This window comes from Callionymus lyra, chromosome 8 (genome assembly GCF_982586985.1).
Source record: "Callionymus lyra chromosome 8, fCalLyr1.hap1.1, whole genome shotgun sequence".
Taxonomy (NCBI): Eukaryota; Metazoa; Chordata; class Actinopteri; order Syngnathiformes; family Callionymidae; genus Callionymus; species Callionymus lyra.
In genome coordinates this window covers 2694009-2712024 of record NC_141825.1, presented here as the reverse complement: position 1 = coordinate 2712024, position 18016 = coordinate 2694009, and the positions used below count along the sequence as shown (strand labels likewise).

Genomic DNA, 18016 nt, shown 5'->3' with positions numbered 1-18016 from the left:
GCTGACAAATGAGGAAGAGGAAAAGAATTCGGCCATTCATCAGGAAACGGCTTCATTCAAGTTGGGACGGTTATCGCCAGGTAACGTTAAGGAATTCACCAATGAGGTCAGTGAGCTAATTTACAAATACATCAGTGGTGGAAGCATTCCGGACATCACTTCCGAAACACTGCGCTCATCTTGCCAGAGCACATCGGACATAAACGCGTTGTCGTCTTTGTTAACCGCTCTTCAGACGAAGGTCCAGTTCATTTTGGCTATGGTGAAGTGGTGGTGGGAAACCCAGGCGGACAACCACTCCAAAATGGTTTCTCTGGCACTCGCAACAATCCCAGTGGCTGATGCCTTCTCAAACTTTGAGTCAGTTGCAGATGTGGCCAAAGAACAACCAGTGAGGAAGAAGATTATGGTGAACATTGTTGTGGAGAAGGTTGTCTTACGAATATTGAAAAAGGCCAAAGTCATGTGGGGGAAGTCAAACCCATATGCTATCATCAAGCACCTTTTTGACACAGTATGGGATGCTGTGAAGGAAGTTCACTTTGACACCAGCCCTGAAGGGATTAAAAACCTGGATAAGATCATCTTCAAGGAACTCTGTCACACCTGGGGAAGTCCAGAAATGGTTCTTGCCTCCATGAGATTGAACAAACCTGAAATAGATAAGGCAATTGCGTCCACCTTCACTAAATTCCTCACAAATCCACCAAAGAAGTGCAGCGGTGCTTGCAGGTTCTTCTTCATCCTGGGCATGTGTAACGACAGCAAGCCTATAGAAACTGTAGTGCAAAAGCCTCCAACCCCTACACCTTGAGATATGTACTTATTCAGGGGTCCAAGTGTGGACTATGCAAACAGCATCCTGGTGAAGTTCATCAGGAACTAAGAATGGGCTTCATATTTCAGGCAAGACTCCTGCTCGTAGGGGCATCAAGTGAGGCTGTGATCCACAGAGCTGGTCCAGAAGAACAGGATAAAGTGATCAGTGCGGAATCGTAGGAGTAAGTTGTGATCAAGGCTTAGATGACTAAGAGCTTGAAATAAGACCTAAGTGAGGCAAAATGGGACCATCATTTTTTTAATGAGGAACTCATTCTTATTACGCCCCTGAGACCAGAGCTCTCCCTCCTGTTCAACACTGTAAGAGACCCAAGGAAGAACAACAGTTTGTGCTACAGACAATAAGGACGTCACAGGTGCAGGCCAATTGCACAGTAAGCCTGAAGTGGGTTGGTTAGATGAAAACCTCAAATGGTCACAGTGAACTCACATGACACTGTTTCTGAACAAGATTCTTCTGTCTGGTATACAACCAAAGACATGTCATCGTCAAGCGAAATAAAGTTGCATGTATCAGAGGGAGCATTAAGAATCTGCTTTCTTGGCAGTTTTTCTAAGCATCAAGGACAGGACTAACCATTGTCTTCACCATATTAAGATACCTCAGAGGAGCGTTTCAAGAGGACTTTATAAATAACTAACCAGTACCATTGTCAGTTCAAAACAGACAGAGTTGAGTTCAACAAGTTGGAAATTGTCATTACTACTGAACTTCGAAGAAATAATTGGTGCCGTGCAGTGAGTGTAGAAATAATAGTCGCAAAACTAAATCAATTGATTGTGTTGTACGATATGAAAAATAAAACCTGAGGTTTAGACATCTTTTTCTCTCTTTAAAAGGACTACTGATATTTAAGACTTTCTGTTTTTAACCATGGATTGCAATTTATGAACAGTTGTACCAAATACTTTCTTGTATTCCTCAATCGGCTCATAAGTATCTATTGAATATTCCTTTAGTGATTCTTCATGATACGGCATCAGTTGTTTAAGGATATAATGTATACATTCTAACGGTGAATGGCACCTCGACTTATAAACATTGGCTCTTCTAATTCAATGAAATCAGCATCATTTTCAATGTGGCCTTTTGAATGAAGGCACCATATCATCTAAACAATAATGTATCATGAGGCCTCATCAACCCATCACTAGTGCTAACCATTCTTAAATAACTTTCTTCAGTGCACAGATGCAGAAGAATGCTTTAAACTAGCACTACACAAATTTGTAAACTATGTACTATTGTCTGTTCTCTATATGCATTCACTTGTGATCACACGCTGGTGATAGTTTATCAAATGTAGAAGCTTGTAAACAAGCCAGGACTAAAAATGCATTAATTATTGAAGCTATGTGTCAGGTGTTATTGTATCGGATAACAGATAAATATAAACGTCAAATCATTTGTTGTGGATTATCTGAAAAGTGGAAAATGTAATGCTCTCTCCATTAAAAAAAAAAAAAGAAGAAAATCCTTTTGCTGTTTATCCAATTGTTTTTTTGTTGTAAGTAAGTTATTGAGGAATGGTTATTTGTAAAGCAAAATCACTTTGTGGCATACATGCAACGTTATTTTGTTCTAAAGTGCATCTCAGATGTTATGTTTGAATGACAATAAAAGAATCTGAATCTGATCTCTACTGCAATAAAAATAAAAATATGTAATATCTTTGCTGTCAATCAAGTCACACGTCAATGCCATGTGGTCATGAAGCAGATTCCAGATGAGTCGCTCATATAAAGTGAATAAAGCCATTACAAGCCATAGAGATAGTTTTACAATTAATTAATATCTATCAAGTCAAGTCAAGTCAAGTTATTTTATTGTCAAATATGCATGTATTGAGACACAGCATAAATAAAATGGTGGTCCTCTCTGACCCACAAAACATGAATATGGTTGAAGGTACTTAATAAATAAAAATAAATAACCAACCAAATGAAATAAATAACCAACAAACTTAAAGGTTCTATCTTGAATCAAAAGACTGAACAATATCTTGATTATTTCTGTAAATGAGAAAGTTTGTTTCATTTTCTGAAGAGGGTTATGTCCTGAACACTATAGACATTTCTTCTATAGTTCAAGATCAATAAACTGAAACTGAAGACATAATCGACAGAAAAAAACAAAGTGTCCATTCATTCAGTCCTCTCGCCTGATGAAACAGGGACAGATTGCTTTGTCACTGTGACTCCTGAACACAAACTCCAGCCTCGACCAGCCTCCGTTCTCTGTCCTCCAGTGATCACCCTCTCCAGCTCTCATTGGTCCGCGCGAGTGTCACCACCTCCGGGTCCATACAGCGACTCCTCCCCGCCCTCAGTCCTCCACGATCGGATCGAGTCCAGCATCAAACTCCGCTGAACCTCCACGAACCTCCGCCATGGCACTCTCCAACGACCCCAACTTCAAGAAGCTTGAGCAATGGTTCCAAGCCCACGGCCGGAGCCTGAATATGCGGGACATGTTCTCTGCAGACTCGGATCGGTTCGGGAAGTTCAGGTAGGAAGTGGCTCAGGTGTGGCGGGAGCAGGTGAAGAAGGGATGCGGGTTCAGGGGTGCCTCCGGGCGAACATGTTTTGAAGGGAACTCTCTGTTCCTGTTTCTGAGACGCGTCCCCCGTGACAAGGTCATGTAACTCCCTGAGACGCAGAGGTGACTCGGGACCTTACCGTTCACGTCCAGAACCATCGCTGCGCTTCGTGCAAACATGTTTCCGCCGACATGACAGAATCTGTGTGGATCCCCGCAGCGCCATCATCCCTCTATGCTAACGCTAGCTAGGAAGCTAATGACATTGCTGGGCACTTCATACTTTCGAGGAAACATCTAATGAGGATAACATCTAGATTTAATCCACTCGTATGTTTCATTAATGATAATCGATGATATAAGTCGTGTTTTCGTTTAAAAAAAGAACCTGAATCTGAGGTGGTTGAAATAAAGGTGATATTACATAAGAGCAGAAGGTTATCAGTGTTTATTGTTGTGATGTTAGAGGTTTGTCTAAAGTGAACTCTGATTCGATAAATAATGTAAATAAATGAATGTTAATAATAAAGTTAATTCTGAGAGTTGGTAGTTGAGTTAAACTAAAAAAAAGCTAAATCTGCAGAGACCTGTTGAACTTCGTCCTCTTGAACGCTGATAGCTACGAATAGCACCAGCGACATAAACATGAGGTCACATCATGGATCCGTTCGTCTGGACACCTTGTGAACAGGAACACTCCATGATGGGCTCTCGTCTGAGGGTGGGATGTATGTTGGAGAGTCAGTCTCGTAGATGTCGTCATCCTCGTGGAGACGACGTGCCGGTTTGCACATCCGCATCTGTGCTGCAGCAACATACCCAGACTCTCCTTTACTTGATACAAACACACACTTGTGTGTGTATCACACCACTGGTGTCTCTGATTCTGAATTCTTATGGTAACACGCATGATATAAAACATGTATTTATCACCTCTCTCCTGTCATTTTATAATTAAAAACCTTTAGATGCTTATTTTAAAAATAAAAATTCAGCTCCTGTTCAGTTCTTGCCAAGATAACAAGATGTATTTAATTCATTACAATAAGAAAGTTTGTCTAAAGGAAATCACGCTCTTTTATTCCAGCTTGTCAGTGGCGACGGATGATGGCGACATCCTGCTGGACTACTCCAAAAATCTCATCAACCAGGAAGTCATGGACATGCTGCTGGCCATGGTAATGCACACGCATGCACACGCATGCACGCATGTCACATCTTGTAAACCTTGAGCTCCTATTCTTAGTCACTAGCCTGATCTCCTAAAGGCACCGTTGTGCTTACGCAAACATATGACTGGATTTTCAGCATGGATTTCGTCCTCACCCCAGGTTTTTGTCACACTGCCTCACATTTTCTTGAATATCATTGTACCTGCTAATCATGTTTCACCCCTTTTTTAAAAGATATCTCACATATTTGGTTGCGTTAACTAAACTATTCCATTGTTCACCTCAGGATAAGAAGTCTCTTTGTTAGGCAAGTTTCTTGCACAAAGGATTTGGAAAGTGATTTGGAAACAATAGAGAGAGGAAGAAGCACAGTTCAGTTTATCTAAACTTCCTTGTCGAGAAAGAATGTTGCTCAAATTCAGTTTTACCTGAATATTCATTCAATACATGAATTGACTAAAACTGAAAACGTCGGATAATTAAAGATTTTTATCATTTGTGGTATAGTGTGGCAACTTATATATATTATTATTATTTTTAATTATATTAAATGTATTGTTTAAGGTAAAAATCCAAGTTTAAACCATATAAAATTAAAAAGTAGACAAAACTATATATTTCTCTCTCTCTGCGCTTGATGGAATCTAGTGACTGTGGGGGGGTTTGTTCCGGTGAACCGACCCCTCCTCAGTCTCGTACGTGATGGTGGTAAAGAAGGACACATGGATGAGTTTAAGAAAAATGCTTGTTTAGTGAAATATGCAAAAGGCAGAGAAACACTTACGTGATCACGGGCGCTAGCAAGCAGAGAGATCCATCTCAGACGTCTTCAAATGCAAAGATCTCACGAAAAGGTGGATGTTTATAGTATGAATATTCAGGTTAACGCCTCTAGTCAATTGAACATGTAGGATAGGTCAGTGATTCTAAACACTTGTCTTCTAAGATGGCCGTAGCGTTAGTCGTGGAAAGTTACCTTCGTCTAGAGAGAATCTGTTCCCAGCGACTTGCTGGCCTGTTGTGTCTTTCAGTGTGAGTTCTCACACTGGTTCCCACAGACTTGCTGGGAATTCATCAGGTTGCATATTGTATTGCCTTTCTCAGTGTGTGAGGGGCTTTGAATTAAATATGAAAGAATATCAGTTAATCAAGTGATTATTTGAAAAAGTGTGTTAAATCTAGATGATCGATTACAGTAAAGTTGTCATATCCATACAAGACATTCTTATTTGTGCAGGCTTTTCCCTGATTTTTCCTGTGTTTGTCTTTTAAGTATATATTGTAACTTTGTATTGTTTTTGATTGTTAAAGCGCTTTGTGACCCTGGTCTAGAAAGGCGCTTTACAAATAACTATTACTTACTTACTTACTAACTATATAAAGTGCACTAGGTAGCATTTATTCTTTAAGCAAGATGGCTCTCTAAAACGCCTGGTAATGCTTTATAAAACAAACAGAATATAAAGTATACCAAATTGCAGAGCAGGCAGGATAAACCATACTTCCAAAACAAAATATTGATTTAATTGAATGTTCATTTGTATTTTTACAGGCAAAGTCTCGTGGAGTGGAGACTGCCAGAGAGAGAATGTTCACTGGAGAAAAAATCAACTTCACTGAGGTACAACTGGTGGTTTGACTTGTATTAAGCAAAGCTTCTTTTTTTTCACATTTTATAGATAAAGATAGCATTGTGTCTTACGTTTTACGAAGCAGTCTAGTTCTTTTGTCACCTAATGGCTAAAGAACAGTGTAAATGTCAGATAAAGAAAACTTAATTCTAGATTTTACTGTGTCTAGTAAGCTGTAATTTAAGAGTCTAATTGAAGCATTGTAGCTATTTCTATATCTTCATCAACATTACACATTAATACAAACAAGTATGTCCTCAGGTTTGAGTTGTATTCCTGTTTAAGTGAATGAATACTAATGACTTAATAACCTCATAATGTTAGCGACTTACTGCACATCTTCATATTCAAACAGAAACAGAAAAAATGTTGATACTTTATTTATCATAGAACTATTATTCCAACAAATCAAACTAAACGTAGCTTATATTCAACTAGTCAAGTGTGGATGATGTAACGTAGAGTTTCTCTCGCAGGGTCGTGCTGTTCTCCACACTGCTCTTCGCAATCGCTCCAACTCTCCGATCGTGGTCGACGGCAAGGATGTGATGCCGGAGGTCAACCGTGTGCTGGAAAAGATGAAGACCTTCTGTCACGTGAGTTCTGTATTCGCGTCCCGCTGGCTTCATTGGGTCTTGGCGAGAATCGAGGGTTGAAACATTGTGGGTTCCCTTGTTTACAGAAAGTGCGCAGTGGTGCGTGGAAGGGCTTCAGTGGGAAGAGCATCACCGACGTGGTCAACATCGGCATCGGAGGCTCTGACTTGGTGAGTTTAGGTCACTTGAATCTGACATTTAAGTGGTCCAAATTCAGTTTAATTTTCAGTTTCAAGGTCAATGTTTAGAAGGAGTTCAGGGCAGTTTAATAAATCTGACGACTACTTAATTGTTGTATTAGATGGTATCCCAAATAACGGTTGAAATTGAATGATTAAAAACAAAAGGTGGTCACTGTTGTGTCCTGTGACCTTCAGGGACCTCTGATGGTGACCGAGGCTCTCAAGCCGTACTCCGCTGAGGGTCCCAACGTTTGGTTCGTGTCCAACATTGACGGAACTCACATGGCCAAGACCCTCGGCAAGCTGAATGCAGAGACCACACTCTTCATTATCGCCTCCAAGGTCAGTCACATGACCTTCACCACGAACATGTCAAAGACCTTTAACCTCAACATTCTTTGAACATATTGCAGACCTTCACCACGCAGGAGACCATCACCAACGCAGAGTCTGCCAGAGATTGGTTTCTCCAGACAGCGAAGGACGTCAGTGTGTTTGACCTTTAAAAGTTGACTGGATGTCGTCATGGCGACCGTTGCTTAATCAACTAACCATTGATTCGTCTGTGATTTATTGTTCTTGCAGAAATCTGCTGTAGCCAAACACTTTGTGGCTCTTTCTACTAATGCTGTAAGTTCAATTTAAAAACAGCCTTTTTTACCATTTTTATACTAAATTGTCAAATCTGTCACCATATCTTCAGGTCAAGGTTAAAGACTTTGGAATCGACACGGCCAACATGTTTGAGTTCTGGGATGTAAGTTTAGTGGGTGTTTGTGTGTGCAAGCATGTGAGTGGCCCTCTCTATGAGTGGCTTATGTGCACGAGTGACGTGCACGCCGTTGTTCTCTGCTCTCTATTGGTGCATTAACTGTGATGTCATCCTCAGTGGGTCGGTGGTCGCTACTCACTCTGGTCTGCGATTGGTCTGTCCATTGCTCTGCATGTCGGTATGTAACTATATTCTAGTTTGTCATTTGAGAACGCTAATAAAATGTGTAACAGAGCAAATATCAAGCCCTCCTAAATATTTATTGTGGACATCTTGTTTCTTTGCTAAATCCAGCAAAGATTTGTTTATTTTTATATAGTAATGTTTGTTTGGGTTATAAAACATTCAAAATCATTAACCATAAATACATTTTTGCATTGAAAAATTAATTTCTCAACATTTAACATCTCCGTTTTTCAGGGTTCGAAAACTTTGAGCAGCTTCTGTCTGGAGCTCACTGGATGGTAGGAGCTCGTCCAGAACGATAATCAATTATATCGATATAACAATCAGCAGCTGATTGGTTAAAACATGCGTTTCCATTTACTTGTTACAGGACAATCACTTCCGCAGCATGCCTCTGGAACAGAATCTTCCAGTCCTGCTGGCTCTTCTGGGCGTCTGGTACATAAACTTCTTCAAGGCAGAGACTCATGCCATGTTGCCGTACGACCAATACATGCATCGCTTTGCAGCCTATTTCCAGCAGGTGTGTGTGTTCAAATAACTTCCAATACAAGACAGTTGTAGCTTGTTTATGTAGTGACTCGAGCAGGAAGTAGTCGGTTGAAATCCCAGTGTTGGGCAAGATCCTTGGTGAGACATGAAGACACATTGTTACAGATTAAAGCATCTATATGTGAAGAAATGTAAAAGTAATGCCATAAAAAAACCTTTATTTTTGTTTCATATATGAATATATGTTTTATTTTCAGCTCTAAAATCCTGGGAAAAGTGGTTCAACCTCAAAAAGATTCCGTAGAAATAGAGAACATGGGTCTAAAAGAATCCAAAAACACTAAAAATGTAGATAAATTTTGCTAAATACTGTATAAATATACTGCATCAGATACATGCAGACATCAATAAAAAAAAACTATCAAACAAAGGTTTGGTTGAACTGATACAATGGTTTTAGATAAAATGAATGACCACATGGATTAATGCACAAAAAAATTATTCCTGAATGAGCTTTTGAAAATCCATCTGTTGCCAGGGCGACATGGAGTCCAATGGCAAGTACATCACCAAAGATGGCACACGTGTCAATTATCCCACTGGACCGATCGTGTGGGGAGAACCAGGGACCAATGGCCAGCACGCCTTCTACCAGCTCATCCACCAAGGTGACTAGTCCCACGTACAGCTCTACATTCAAGGAGTATGTAATAGCATCAGTGACGCATAGAAAAATACTCCTGTGTTGCAGTAACTAAGAGCGAATTGGACGGTTTAGTTTTATTACATTTTTTAACAAACATTAATATATTAATCTTCTATCTCTCAATTTTAATTTTGAAAACAATTCATTTGAATGATTGCTGTTCAATCATGTGTAAATAGTGTTTTAATCATGGAAAACCTTTCCATTACTAATTATTAATAATATTATGAAGAATTGATAAATTGGTGTGATTCTGATTATACCAGTCAGTATTAGCTGGGATTAGTGATGGTCTTATGAAGCTTCATGAATCGGTGTCATGTTGATTAGAGGTCAGTAGGTGGCGCCATCAGTTTAAAAATGATGTGATGTTTCATCAACAAAGGAAAATAGTGCAGAGACCGATCATCTAGTGGACTCTTTGATAAATGTAACTAGAAGTTAAAAGTTCCAGCATTTGAGTTTAAAATGCATTTTGCTCTGTTCATATTTCATAAACATAAGTAACAACTGTGCAGTTAAACATATATAATTTGTTCTTGTTAAAACCTGCTATGGCCTGCAGGTACTCGCATGATTCCTGCCGACTTCCTCATTCCTGCTCAGTCTCAGCATCCAATCAGAAACAACCTCCATCACAAGGTAACGCCCTGCGATTTCTCCTCTATTTGTGCAACTTTTATCACTGACATTTCTTAACTTCATTGTGCACGTTGAGGATAACGGAGTGTTTACATACAGTAAAAGAAAATGGTCCTGAGGAACTATTCATTTGTTTTGCAATAGTAAACTTTGGTGAAACTTCCAGGCTGAGGATTTATCTACAGTGAAACCTTGTGATGAATCTGCTGCATGTTTTTGACCTGAAGTTTGTTTCTGTCTCGTAGATTCTGATGGCTAACTTCCTGGCCCAGACTGAAGCTCTGATGAAAGGGAAAACATCCGAGGAAGCTCGGAAGGAGCTTGAGGCCGGTGGACTGAAGGGAGAAGCCCTGGACAAGCTGCTGCCTCACAAGGTAAGACTGTGTGAAGGTTCTGGAAGTACTGCAGAGACAACTGTAGGACAATGTCTGAAAATAAAACTCACCAGTAAGAAACAGAGTGTATAGAGTTTTCCATTGAAAGTGACCAGGAAGGACAAGGTTAGAACTAGGTATATCAGAGCAACATCTCATGTGGATAAGTTTGGAGAAAAGTTAGAGAGATCAAGCAAGGTTAGTGGAGGTGAACGACTTGCATTCGTCAATGGTGATGTTATTGTTATTTTCATGTCTAATTCAGATTTTTGTCCAACTTTGCAAAAGGTGTTTGAAGGAAACAGGCCAAGCAACTCCATCGTGTTTAAGAAGTTGACGCCATTTATACTGGGAGCGTTGATCGGTGAGTGGCCATCAGTTTAATGTTCAGAACTTTTGAGAAACAACATTTAAATATTCCAAGATAATTGTTGATGATTCATGAAGTTTAATTTTGCACTGCACGCTTTACTATTGTTTATTTTTGACAAAACTAAGTATGTGTATTCAGTCAAATTACCACTTTCAGTAAATGGTGTCGAGCATGCAGCATCTTTTTTGGCGAGATGACATCCTTTTGCTATTCTAGTACCGTTCTCATTCCACATTATTCCTAAAAGATAAAGTCTGTATGAAATTGTATCATCTTAATTTCATATAAACAATCAGCTAACCGATTACGACTCTAATATCTGGTTAACTTGAACATGTTCTCTCCTGCAGCGATGTACGAACACAAGATCTTCGTTCAGGGCGTCATGTGGGACGTCAACAGCTACGATCAGTGGGGGTAAGAAACGTGAAGAGAGAGTGTTAATGTCTATAATTAGTCTCTGGTTGATTATCTTTTGTGTCAATCAGTGTTGAACTCGGGAAACAACTGGCCAAACAGATTGAGCCTGAGCTGCAGGACGATACAGAGATCTCCTCCCATGACTCTTCCACCAACGGCCTCATCAACTTCCTGAAGAAGAACTTTGCCTAAAACACTGACGACCCCCCCGAACCCACTGCTGTTGTGCCCTCACTTTTAAAGATCATTCCTGGCCTGTCTTTGTCTTGAGCACTTTGTCTTCTTCCTTCGAGTGTAATACTTAAAAGGGAATTATGTGTGCAAAGTATCTGTAGGTCCAGTCGTCTGCATTGACCTTCCAAATAAAACTACGCTTTGTCACAAACTTTTGTTTTGTTTTTCAAAGTTGGACTCTTTAATCAGCGTCCACACAAATTCCAACAGTCATTATTTAAAAAAAAAAAAAAAAAAAGCACAGAAGCAGGATATAAAATCTAACCACATGATCTCCCCAATACGCCAAAAATAAAATATTTATATAAAGTCTTTGATTTAGTCTTGAGGCTTTAGAAAGACTCGTTTGGTTTGCACGTTTTGATTGACGTCCTCTTGTGTTGCTCGTTCCCGCTTCTTTGCAAACTTCTTCTTCATGCTGCTCACTAGACTCTCATACCTGGAACCAAAGAGGAAGTTAAGTTTGATCATGAATCTACAGTCAGACATGTGATTAGACAGAACACTTAATGACACTATATTATGTCTTTGACTCAGTTAAATATTGTTGATTATATTTAACTAACTTAAAGCGTCTGGACTAGTACCTGAGAGCCATTTCTTCATCTGTGATGTCAGTTTGCATTCGACCAATGTCTTCATCTTCCTGTTGCTCCTCTTCACGAGGAGGATTCATCGCCAACATTAGCTTCTGCCACATGAGAAGAAAAAAAACATGAATTACGAGTATAACACGTTTCTGCACTTGATATTGATAATTCCCATCTCGGATTGCTGATGCGGTAACATACAGTATATATATATATATATATATATATATATATATATAACTTTAAAATTCTGGTTCTTACTTTCAGAGCTATTCATGGTCAGGCTCCTCCTTACATCAGTGATCTGATCCAGCCTTACACCCCAGCTCGGGCTCTGAGGTCTGTGGATCAGAATCTACTGATGGTTCTTCCTCTCTCTTTGCGCTTGATGGAGTCTACTGACTCCTTTAAAAAACATCTTAAGACATTTCTATTTGTTCAGGCTTTTCCTTGATTTTCTGGAACTCCTGTTGTGTTATCAGTTTTATCTTGATCTTTATAGTATATACTTTATTGAATATTGTTTTGATTGTTTAAGCGCTTTGTGACCCTGGTCTAGAAAAGCGCTATACAAATAAAAATTACTTACCTACTTACTATATAAAGCTAATATTAAGTCAATTTAGTTTTGTGGGTAAATTTTGGATGCATTACAGCAAAAGGCCACAAACACCAAACAAAACATATATAAAATATAATAATGGAACTAAATTAAATGCTTACAGAAAACAAGGTTTCCTCACTACAGTTTTGTTTCACAGTAGATATTATATTAATGTTTAAAAGTTTGGCCATATCAGTTGGAAGAAGAATTCAGAACAAACCTCCACTTCTGGATTAAAACCTTTAAATGACATCCGGCCGTACATCAAATCTTCAAATGGAACGAAACTCTTTTCCTCTATAATTATGTTCCTTGAAAAAAAAAAAAAGGAGGCAGGAACAGTAAAAATGGAATCAAGATACAGATCAGAACATGATACAGGCAATATAAAGTTGCCTTTCTAGACCAGACAGGCGGGTGGACTGGTAGACAGTGAACTCTTACGCTTTCGACTTGAGCTCTGGAAGGTCCAGATACCAGTGTTCGTCACTGATGATTCTCTTCTCATCCTCCTCCAGCAGCTTCTTCGTCTCTGCATCCAGGCATCTCTGCATGAACTGTACCACACAAAACACAACTATGAAGTCAGAGAACACATTGGATTCAGCACAGGACTGCTGTTGGAGGACATGATACATCTAAAAACAAGGATGTTGGTCTTGGATAAGAGATTTGTCCTGTAAAATCTCTTTTTAAAACATAACAAAATTCAGTTTTATCTCAATAACAAAAGCCATATTAACAAAATGAGTGACAGGTCACAACAGATATGCACACCTGTTACATTCAAACTGTCTACTTGCTATAAAGTTTTTTTTTTAAATGAAGCAATGAAACTGTTTTCAAGATTAGCTTCAGCAGATAACGCTAGCTAGAACGATCCACGTACCTTCATGCGAAGAAGATTCTTTGAGAGTTTTGCTGAATCCCCCGCCATTGCTTATTAAACTACAAACATACAATATCAGAAAAAAAAACAACAGTCGTGATGAGTGGAAGCTCCACTGGACACGCGTGGGGAAGTAAAGTTCAGACAGAAGCAATCGAGAGCCCAGTGACGTCAACCAGGCAAGCTAATCTACCCGCGGCTTCATCGATGTCTGAGGAGAAAAAGTTTGATGCAAAATATTTCTGCCAGAGGCCGCTCCGGATTTGGCGAAATCTCTTGCATTTTGATTGTGGAGTTTGTAAGGAATAACTCTGCTTGGCTGATAGATTTAAAAAATAAAAATATAGGATTATTAAATATTAAAACGATTTTCCAAAGCTTCATTATATTATTGAAATATAGAACAACAAAAGTGTCTTGTCCTTATGGCTTAGCAAAATGTTCTATATTGTGTTGTATAATCATATTTAGTACAGCAATGAGATGTTTTATTTCGGATACATCTATTAGTCTAACAATCGAAAATATATTTAAGATTAAGATGTTTCGTAATGTATACTACATTTCAATAAATGTGTGTGTTTGTGCCGTATACATATATGCTTGAAAGATAAAAACCTTGATTTAATTAGCCGCATCTTTCTTATTTTCATTTACGACCAAATAAAAGGGAATAAAATCTTTATTTTGAAGCATAATCACAATTCACAACATAATATTCACCACATGCTAATTTCTACTCAAATAACTTCTTCACACTTCAGGGGTATGTCAAGTAGTTCTGGTTCCCTGTTTCACAGAATCAGTGTCATGTTGTTTAGAGGTAAATTAAAAAATGATGTGATGTTTCATTAGAACAGTTGTTCAAAACAAAGGAAAATAGTGCAGAGACCGCCATCTAGTGGACTAGATATATATTGACACTGCTTCATGAAGCTTTATCAAACCATTAATAACTTACCGTACCTTGTAAAAAAAAAGAATATACCACATTGTTTTGCACCATAATCATTTAGTAAACACTTACCTGAAGACTCAAGTAGCCAACAGTAAAGTGATTTTAAAGCAGAAAACATTTCAAAACTGAAAACTTAAAATGTGAAGAAGAATATTTTTTGTCTATGCGTTTTTTTGTGTTTGAGTCATGTTGACCAAAAATGACCAAACACACACACACACACACACTCTCATGAAATATATATTTAACTGTAAAGTATACTGTAACTTCAGTAATATTATTTTATAACTATATTAGTTATAGTTATTAATGAAAAAATATTACTGAAGTTACACTATACTATACAGTTAAAATATTTTTCATGAGAGGAAATGCAAGTTAAAACCTCCTGAAGGCCTGGTTAAAACAAAATATGTTTAATTGTAATATCAGTAGTCTCCAATAACAAGTCAATCTAACATCGTACGATTGGTGATGTGAATAGACATATATTATTACCTCATTCATCAGCTTTACTATAACAATAATGTCACGGGTCCCAGGTGTGGTGACCACGTTAACACGATGAATTGACAGAAATAATGAAGAAGAGACGCACTTGTTGCTCATTCAATCAACTTGTGAGGAAAACATGAACATGTGTCCTTTTAATTGCGACCGGAAAAGCGACTACAGTGCTAAAAGTTCCACCTGCTGCACTCAATACCTTTAAAGGTCATGTTTACACGATGCGGAAATATGCATATTAAGTATTATTTTCTATAAAAAAAAAATGTTATGTATAAAAAAATATATTAAATAGAATTTAATATACAAGATGATATTTAATAATAAAATGGTATATCACAATAACGTTGATGATGTGGGCTGTGACTTCATATTTTCAGGATTAGGGAGACTCTTCAGTCGACCAGAGTCGATCAAAAACGTTCAACCTAACAGGTACTACTGAACGCTGGCTCTGACGTTTCCCAGAGCATCAAACTAACTCTAAGGGATGCAGAAAATAGAACAGATGGCCACACTGTCTTTAGGTGGAGACTGGAGCCGCCAACTCTTCATACAACTCTTCAGCCAGAGCTGTGAGCACTTGCTGAGGTAGCTGGCGAAGGAAGATGTGTGGAAGAGGAAACTGCCGTCTTTGGCAGCTGAACCGTTGGCCAACCCGGGAAGCAAGAGAAGCTTGTCCACTCGGTGTGGTTGAAAGGCCGGAGGAGAAGTCGACTATGGCGTCCATGATGAGTCCCAAAGTCGCGACCACAAAATAATACCAGGGGTCATCTGCCATATGTGGAGAAGATCCTAAACATTCTAAAACCGAGAAACAGGATTGCTCTGTCTCTGATAGTTTGTGTGTGTCAGGAGAAGCAGAAACACATCTTCCCCTGATGAGTCAGATACACTTTCTTCTGCCTCCATCTCTAAAGAAGCAGTTGCCAATGTAGTAAGATGAGGAATGCAGAGACAGGTACAGTTCAGTATTGATTTTGAGGTGCCGAAATGCACTTCTTCCCTTTAATCCCTTTGGTGGGAGAACACACCTTAAGTGCCGCCACACATGCAACAGAGGCAAGAAGATAAAATGATGTTTTCATGTCACATGTTCAGCTGATGTCTTCTCGCACCAGCAACTCTTTCAGTGTGCAGTAGGACACCCCTCCCCTCTCACTATCTCTCAATTTGGTGAGTTCGTCTTGTAACTGAGCCACTGGTTTGCCCAGCTGGTAGCCCAGATCTACCAGCAGCTCCAGGACCGCGGATCTGTACTTCTCCAGCTTATAGCGTCTCAATATCGGCAGAACTCTGTGCGCCGCCGCGAAGGCTTGTTCGGGCTCTTCCATGTCCCGGTGACAAACAGCCATGGCACAGAGCGTCGGCACCAGCAGGGTGGACTTCTGCCACGGTTCCAGCTTCTCTTGTATGCCCAGGACGAGCTGCAGCTCCTCCAGCGCTGATCTAAACTGACCCGCCCTCAGAAAAACATGAGCTTGTTTCTGCTCCTTCTCGGTAAAGAATTGCGGGAAAAGAGGAGAATATCTGACACAGCGAGTCGCGAACAGCTTTGCCAGATAGTCCCGGAGAGCAAGGCGACGTTCAGCGATGTTTTCAGGATCAAAGTTGCCAGTCAGCAGCTTGCGAGGCAGCATCACCTCCTCCAGCTCCTCGCTGAACACCTTCAGGAGGCCGTGATGAAAGCGACAGAAGTCACTGTAGCGGCGCTCCACCGGCCGACAGATGTGGTCGAAGCTGCCGGAGCGCATCACCACCACCTTGTACAGCTGGAAAAAGACACAGGGATTAACTCGACCCCAATCCTCACAATTTAACCTTTAAACAAAAAACCATGAGAATTGCTAAAAGTATAATTCAAACTATTCATGAAATATTTCTTCAATTCCAGAAAACGCCATCAATTCAAAAGAATATTGGGAACATGCTGGATATATCAAATGCCTTCCTGAGATAGAAAGTTCCTGACCTGAATATTAAGATAAATAAAGCAAAATGAAGAAGTGAAGATTTTATTTGAACAATAATTCACATCTCATGTCCTGTGACATTGACAGGTGTGAGTCTCACCACATATTTGCTGAGCGCACGCTCAACGATGTGAGCAGAGGGGATGTCGAACAGCAGCCGAATCGGTCGACCCCTCTTTTTGTCCAACTTCAAGTTCTGTTGAAGCTCCTTAGTGGTTAACCCAGAAGAACTCAGGACGTCATCTGCACAACGAACATAAAGGACACATCAAATGTGATTTAGTACATGCAGAGGGGGGTGGTCTGAGACGATGTTTGACGGGACCTCCTGACGACGCTCCTTTCATCCACGCTGGATTTACCATAGACGGGCGTCAGTTCATTTACGGTTTTGCCTCGTATGGCGTAGTTGTTGTCTTGTTAGTGTATTATTATGGCTCTTTTTCATCTGAATTTAATTATGATTATTGACTCTTTTCATTTTTTCCCTCCTTTAGTGTTTTGTAAATTCAAGCTGGATTATTGCCTCTTGTTTGGACCTATAGAACATTTCGATTTTCACAAAGAGAAAACGCTCTCTATTTGTTTACCATTATCTTGTGGACTTTTTGAGTACAATGTTTTTGTTTGAACTCTTGTCTAATATTTTAATTAAATTGTATTTGATTATTTTAGCATTAGTCTTGTTTAGCTCATGTTATGGCTGTTCTTAGTAATCTTGTATGACACAAACAATAAAACTAAAATGTGATTTCATTATTTTGTTTAAACAATTCAATTCTATTAGTTCAAATCCAGGGAAAATAAGCCCTCATAATTATGACATGAGAAAATGAGAAATGGAGAAGAAAAAAGAATCAAAAGTCAGCTATTTTCTTTCTCCCATTGTTTGTTTGAAAGTGGAAGTGATCCAGATTACAAAGCTTGAACTCTAGGTCATCACTGGTCAGACAAACTCACAGCTACACTTTTCCAAAACAAAGAGGCAAAGATTTTAAATAAGAACATTGTTCTTGTTCATAACCCTATCCACCGGTTTTCAAACTTGATTGAAGTGTAAAATTCTCGTGGTGTGAGTGGTTGTAACGTTGTGTGTCGATGGTGTCAGTACCGGTAATGATTCAATATTGACTCACCTGAAGACGCCATTTCCAGATCGGACTCACTTCATCCCGGGTCGGAAGGAAACTACATTCAACGAGTAAATCTACGGTACCAATTTCTGGAGGTGCTGTTTCAAATGTGTGTTTGATGCGAAAGGAAAGCAGAGTAAAGGAGGAAGTTTGGCGAAATAGTCAGTGGAAGAAAAAAAAGAGGAAGTGAACCTGAGTTTTAA

General features: G+C 39.3%; 3 protein-coding genes across 3 annotated transcripts; 1 reads left to right on the top strand and 2 right to left on the bottom strand.

Moving 5' to 3' along the window:
* The first annotated feature begins 3156 nt into the window (after positions 1-3156).
* On the top strand, positions 3157-11310 carry gpia (glucose-6-phosphate isomerase a). Its single transcript, XM_087796792.1, has 18 exons — positions 3157-3349; positions 4467-4557; positions 6104-6172; positions 6659-6778; positions 6865-6948; positions 7156-7302; positions 7374-7445; positions 7546-7590; positions 7664-7717; positions 7850-7910; positions 8153-8196; positions 8289-8441; positions 8949-9078; positions 9682-9758; positions 10004-10132; positions 10421-10496; positions 10856-10922; positions 10994-11310. Exons 1-18 carry the CDS (start codon positions 3231-3233, stop codon positions 11115-11117), a joined length of 1662 nt encoding a protein of 553 aa, XP_087652918.1. The 5' UTR covers positions 3157-3230; the 3' UTR covers positions 11118-11310.
* A 28-nt stretch (positions 11311-11338) lies between these two features.
* Positions 11339-13375, bottom strand: mphosph6 (M-phase phosphoprotein 6). The gene is made up of 5 exons (XM_087796793.1): positions 13243-13375; positions 12798-12910; positions 12574-12664; positions 11747-11850; positions 11339-11598 (listed from the first exon to the last, which is right to left on the bottom strand). The coding sequence occupies exons 1-5, from the start codon at positions 13288-13290 to the stop codon at positions 11478-11480; spliced, it is 477 nt and encodes a 158-aa protein (XP_087652919.1). The 5' UTR covers positions 13291-13375; the 3' UTR covers positions 11339-11477.
* Positions 13376-13906: 531 nt separating this feature from the next.
* snx20 (sorting nexin 20) lies at positions 13907-17955 on the bottom strand. Its single transcript, XM_087798072.1, has 3 exons — positions 17817-17955; positions 16781-16923; positions 13907-16479 (listed from the first exon to the last, which is right to left on the bottom strand). Exons 1-3 carry the CDS (start codon positions 17827-17829, stop codon positions 15805-15807), a joined length of 831 nt encoding a protein of 276 aa, XP_087654198.1. The 5' UTR covers positions 17830-17955; the 3' UTR covers positions 13907-15804.
* Between the last annotated feature and the right edge of the window lie 61 nt (positions 17956-18016).

Excerpts from the sequence above, each read along its gene's own strand:
- gpia (XM_087796792.1), top strand. The coding sequence starts at position 3,231 with ATGGCACTCTCCAACGACCCCAACTTCAAGAAGCTTGAGCAATGGTTC. Across the intron at positions 6,779-6,864 it reads AGATGAAGACCTTCTGTCAC|AAAGTGCGCAGTGGTGCGTG; the intron begins GTGAGTTCTGTA and ends CCTTGTTTACAG. Across the intron at positions 10,497-10,855 it reads TATACTGGGAGCGTTGATCG|CGATGTACGAACACAAGATC; the intron begins GTGAGTGGCCAT and ends TCTCTCCTGCAG.
- mphosph6 (XM_087796793.1), bottom strand. The coding sequence starts at position 13,290 with ATGGCGGGGGATTCAGCAAAACTCTCAAAGAATCTTCTTCGCATGAAG. Across the intron at positions 12,911-13,242 it reads AGAATCTTCTTCGCATGAAG|TTCATGCAGAGATGCCTGGA; the intron begins GTACGTGGATCG and ends TGTGTGGTACAG. Across the intron at positions 12,665-12,797 it reads CCAGAGCTCAAGTCGAAAGC|GAACATAATTATAGAGGAAA; the intron begins GTAAGAGTTCAC and ends TTTTTTTTCAAG.
- snx20 (XM_087798072.1), bottom strand. Across the intron at positions 16,480-16,780 it reads GTGCGCTCAGCAAATATGTG|CTGTACAAGGTGGTGGTGAT; the intron begins GTGAGACTCACA and ends GTCTTTTTCCAG.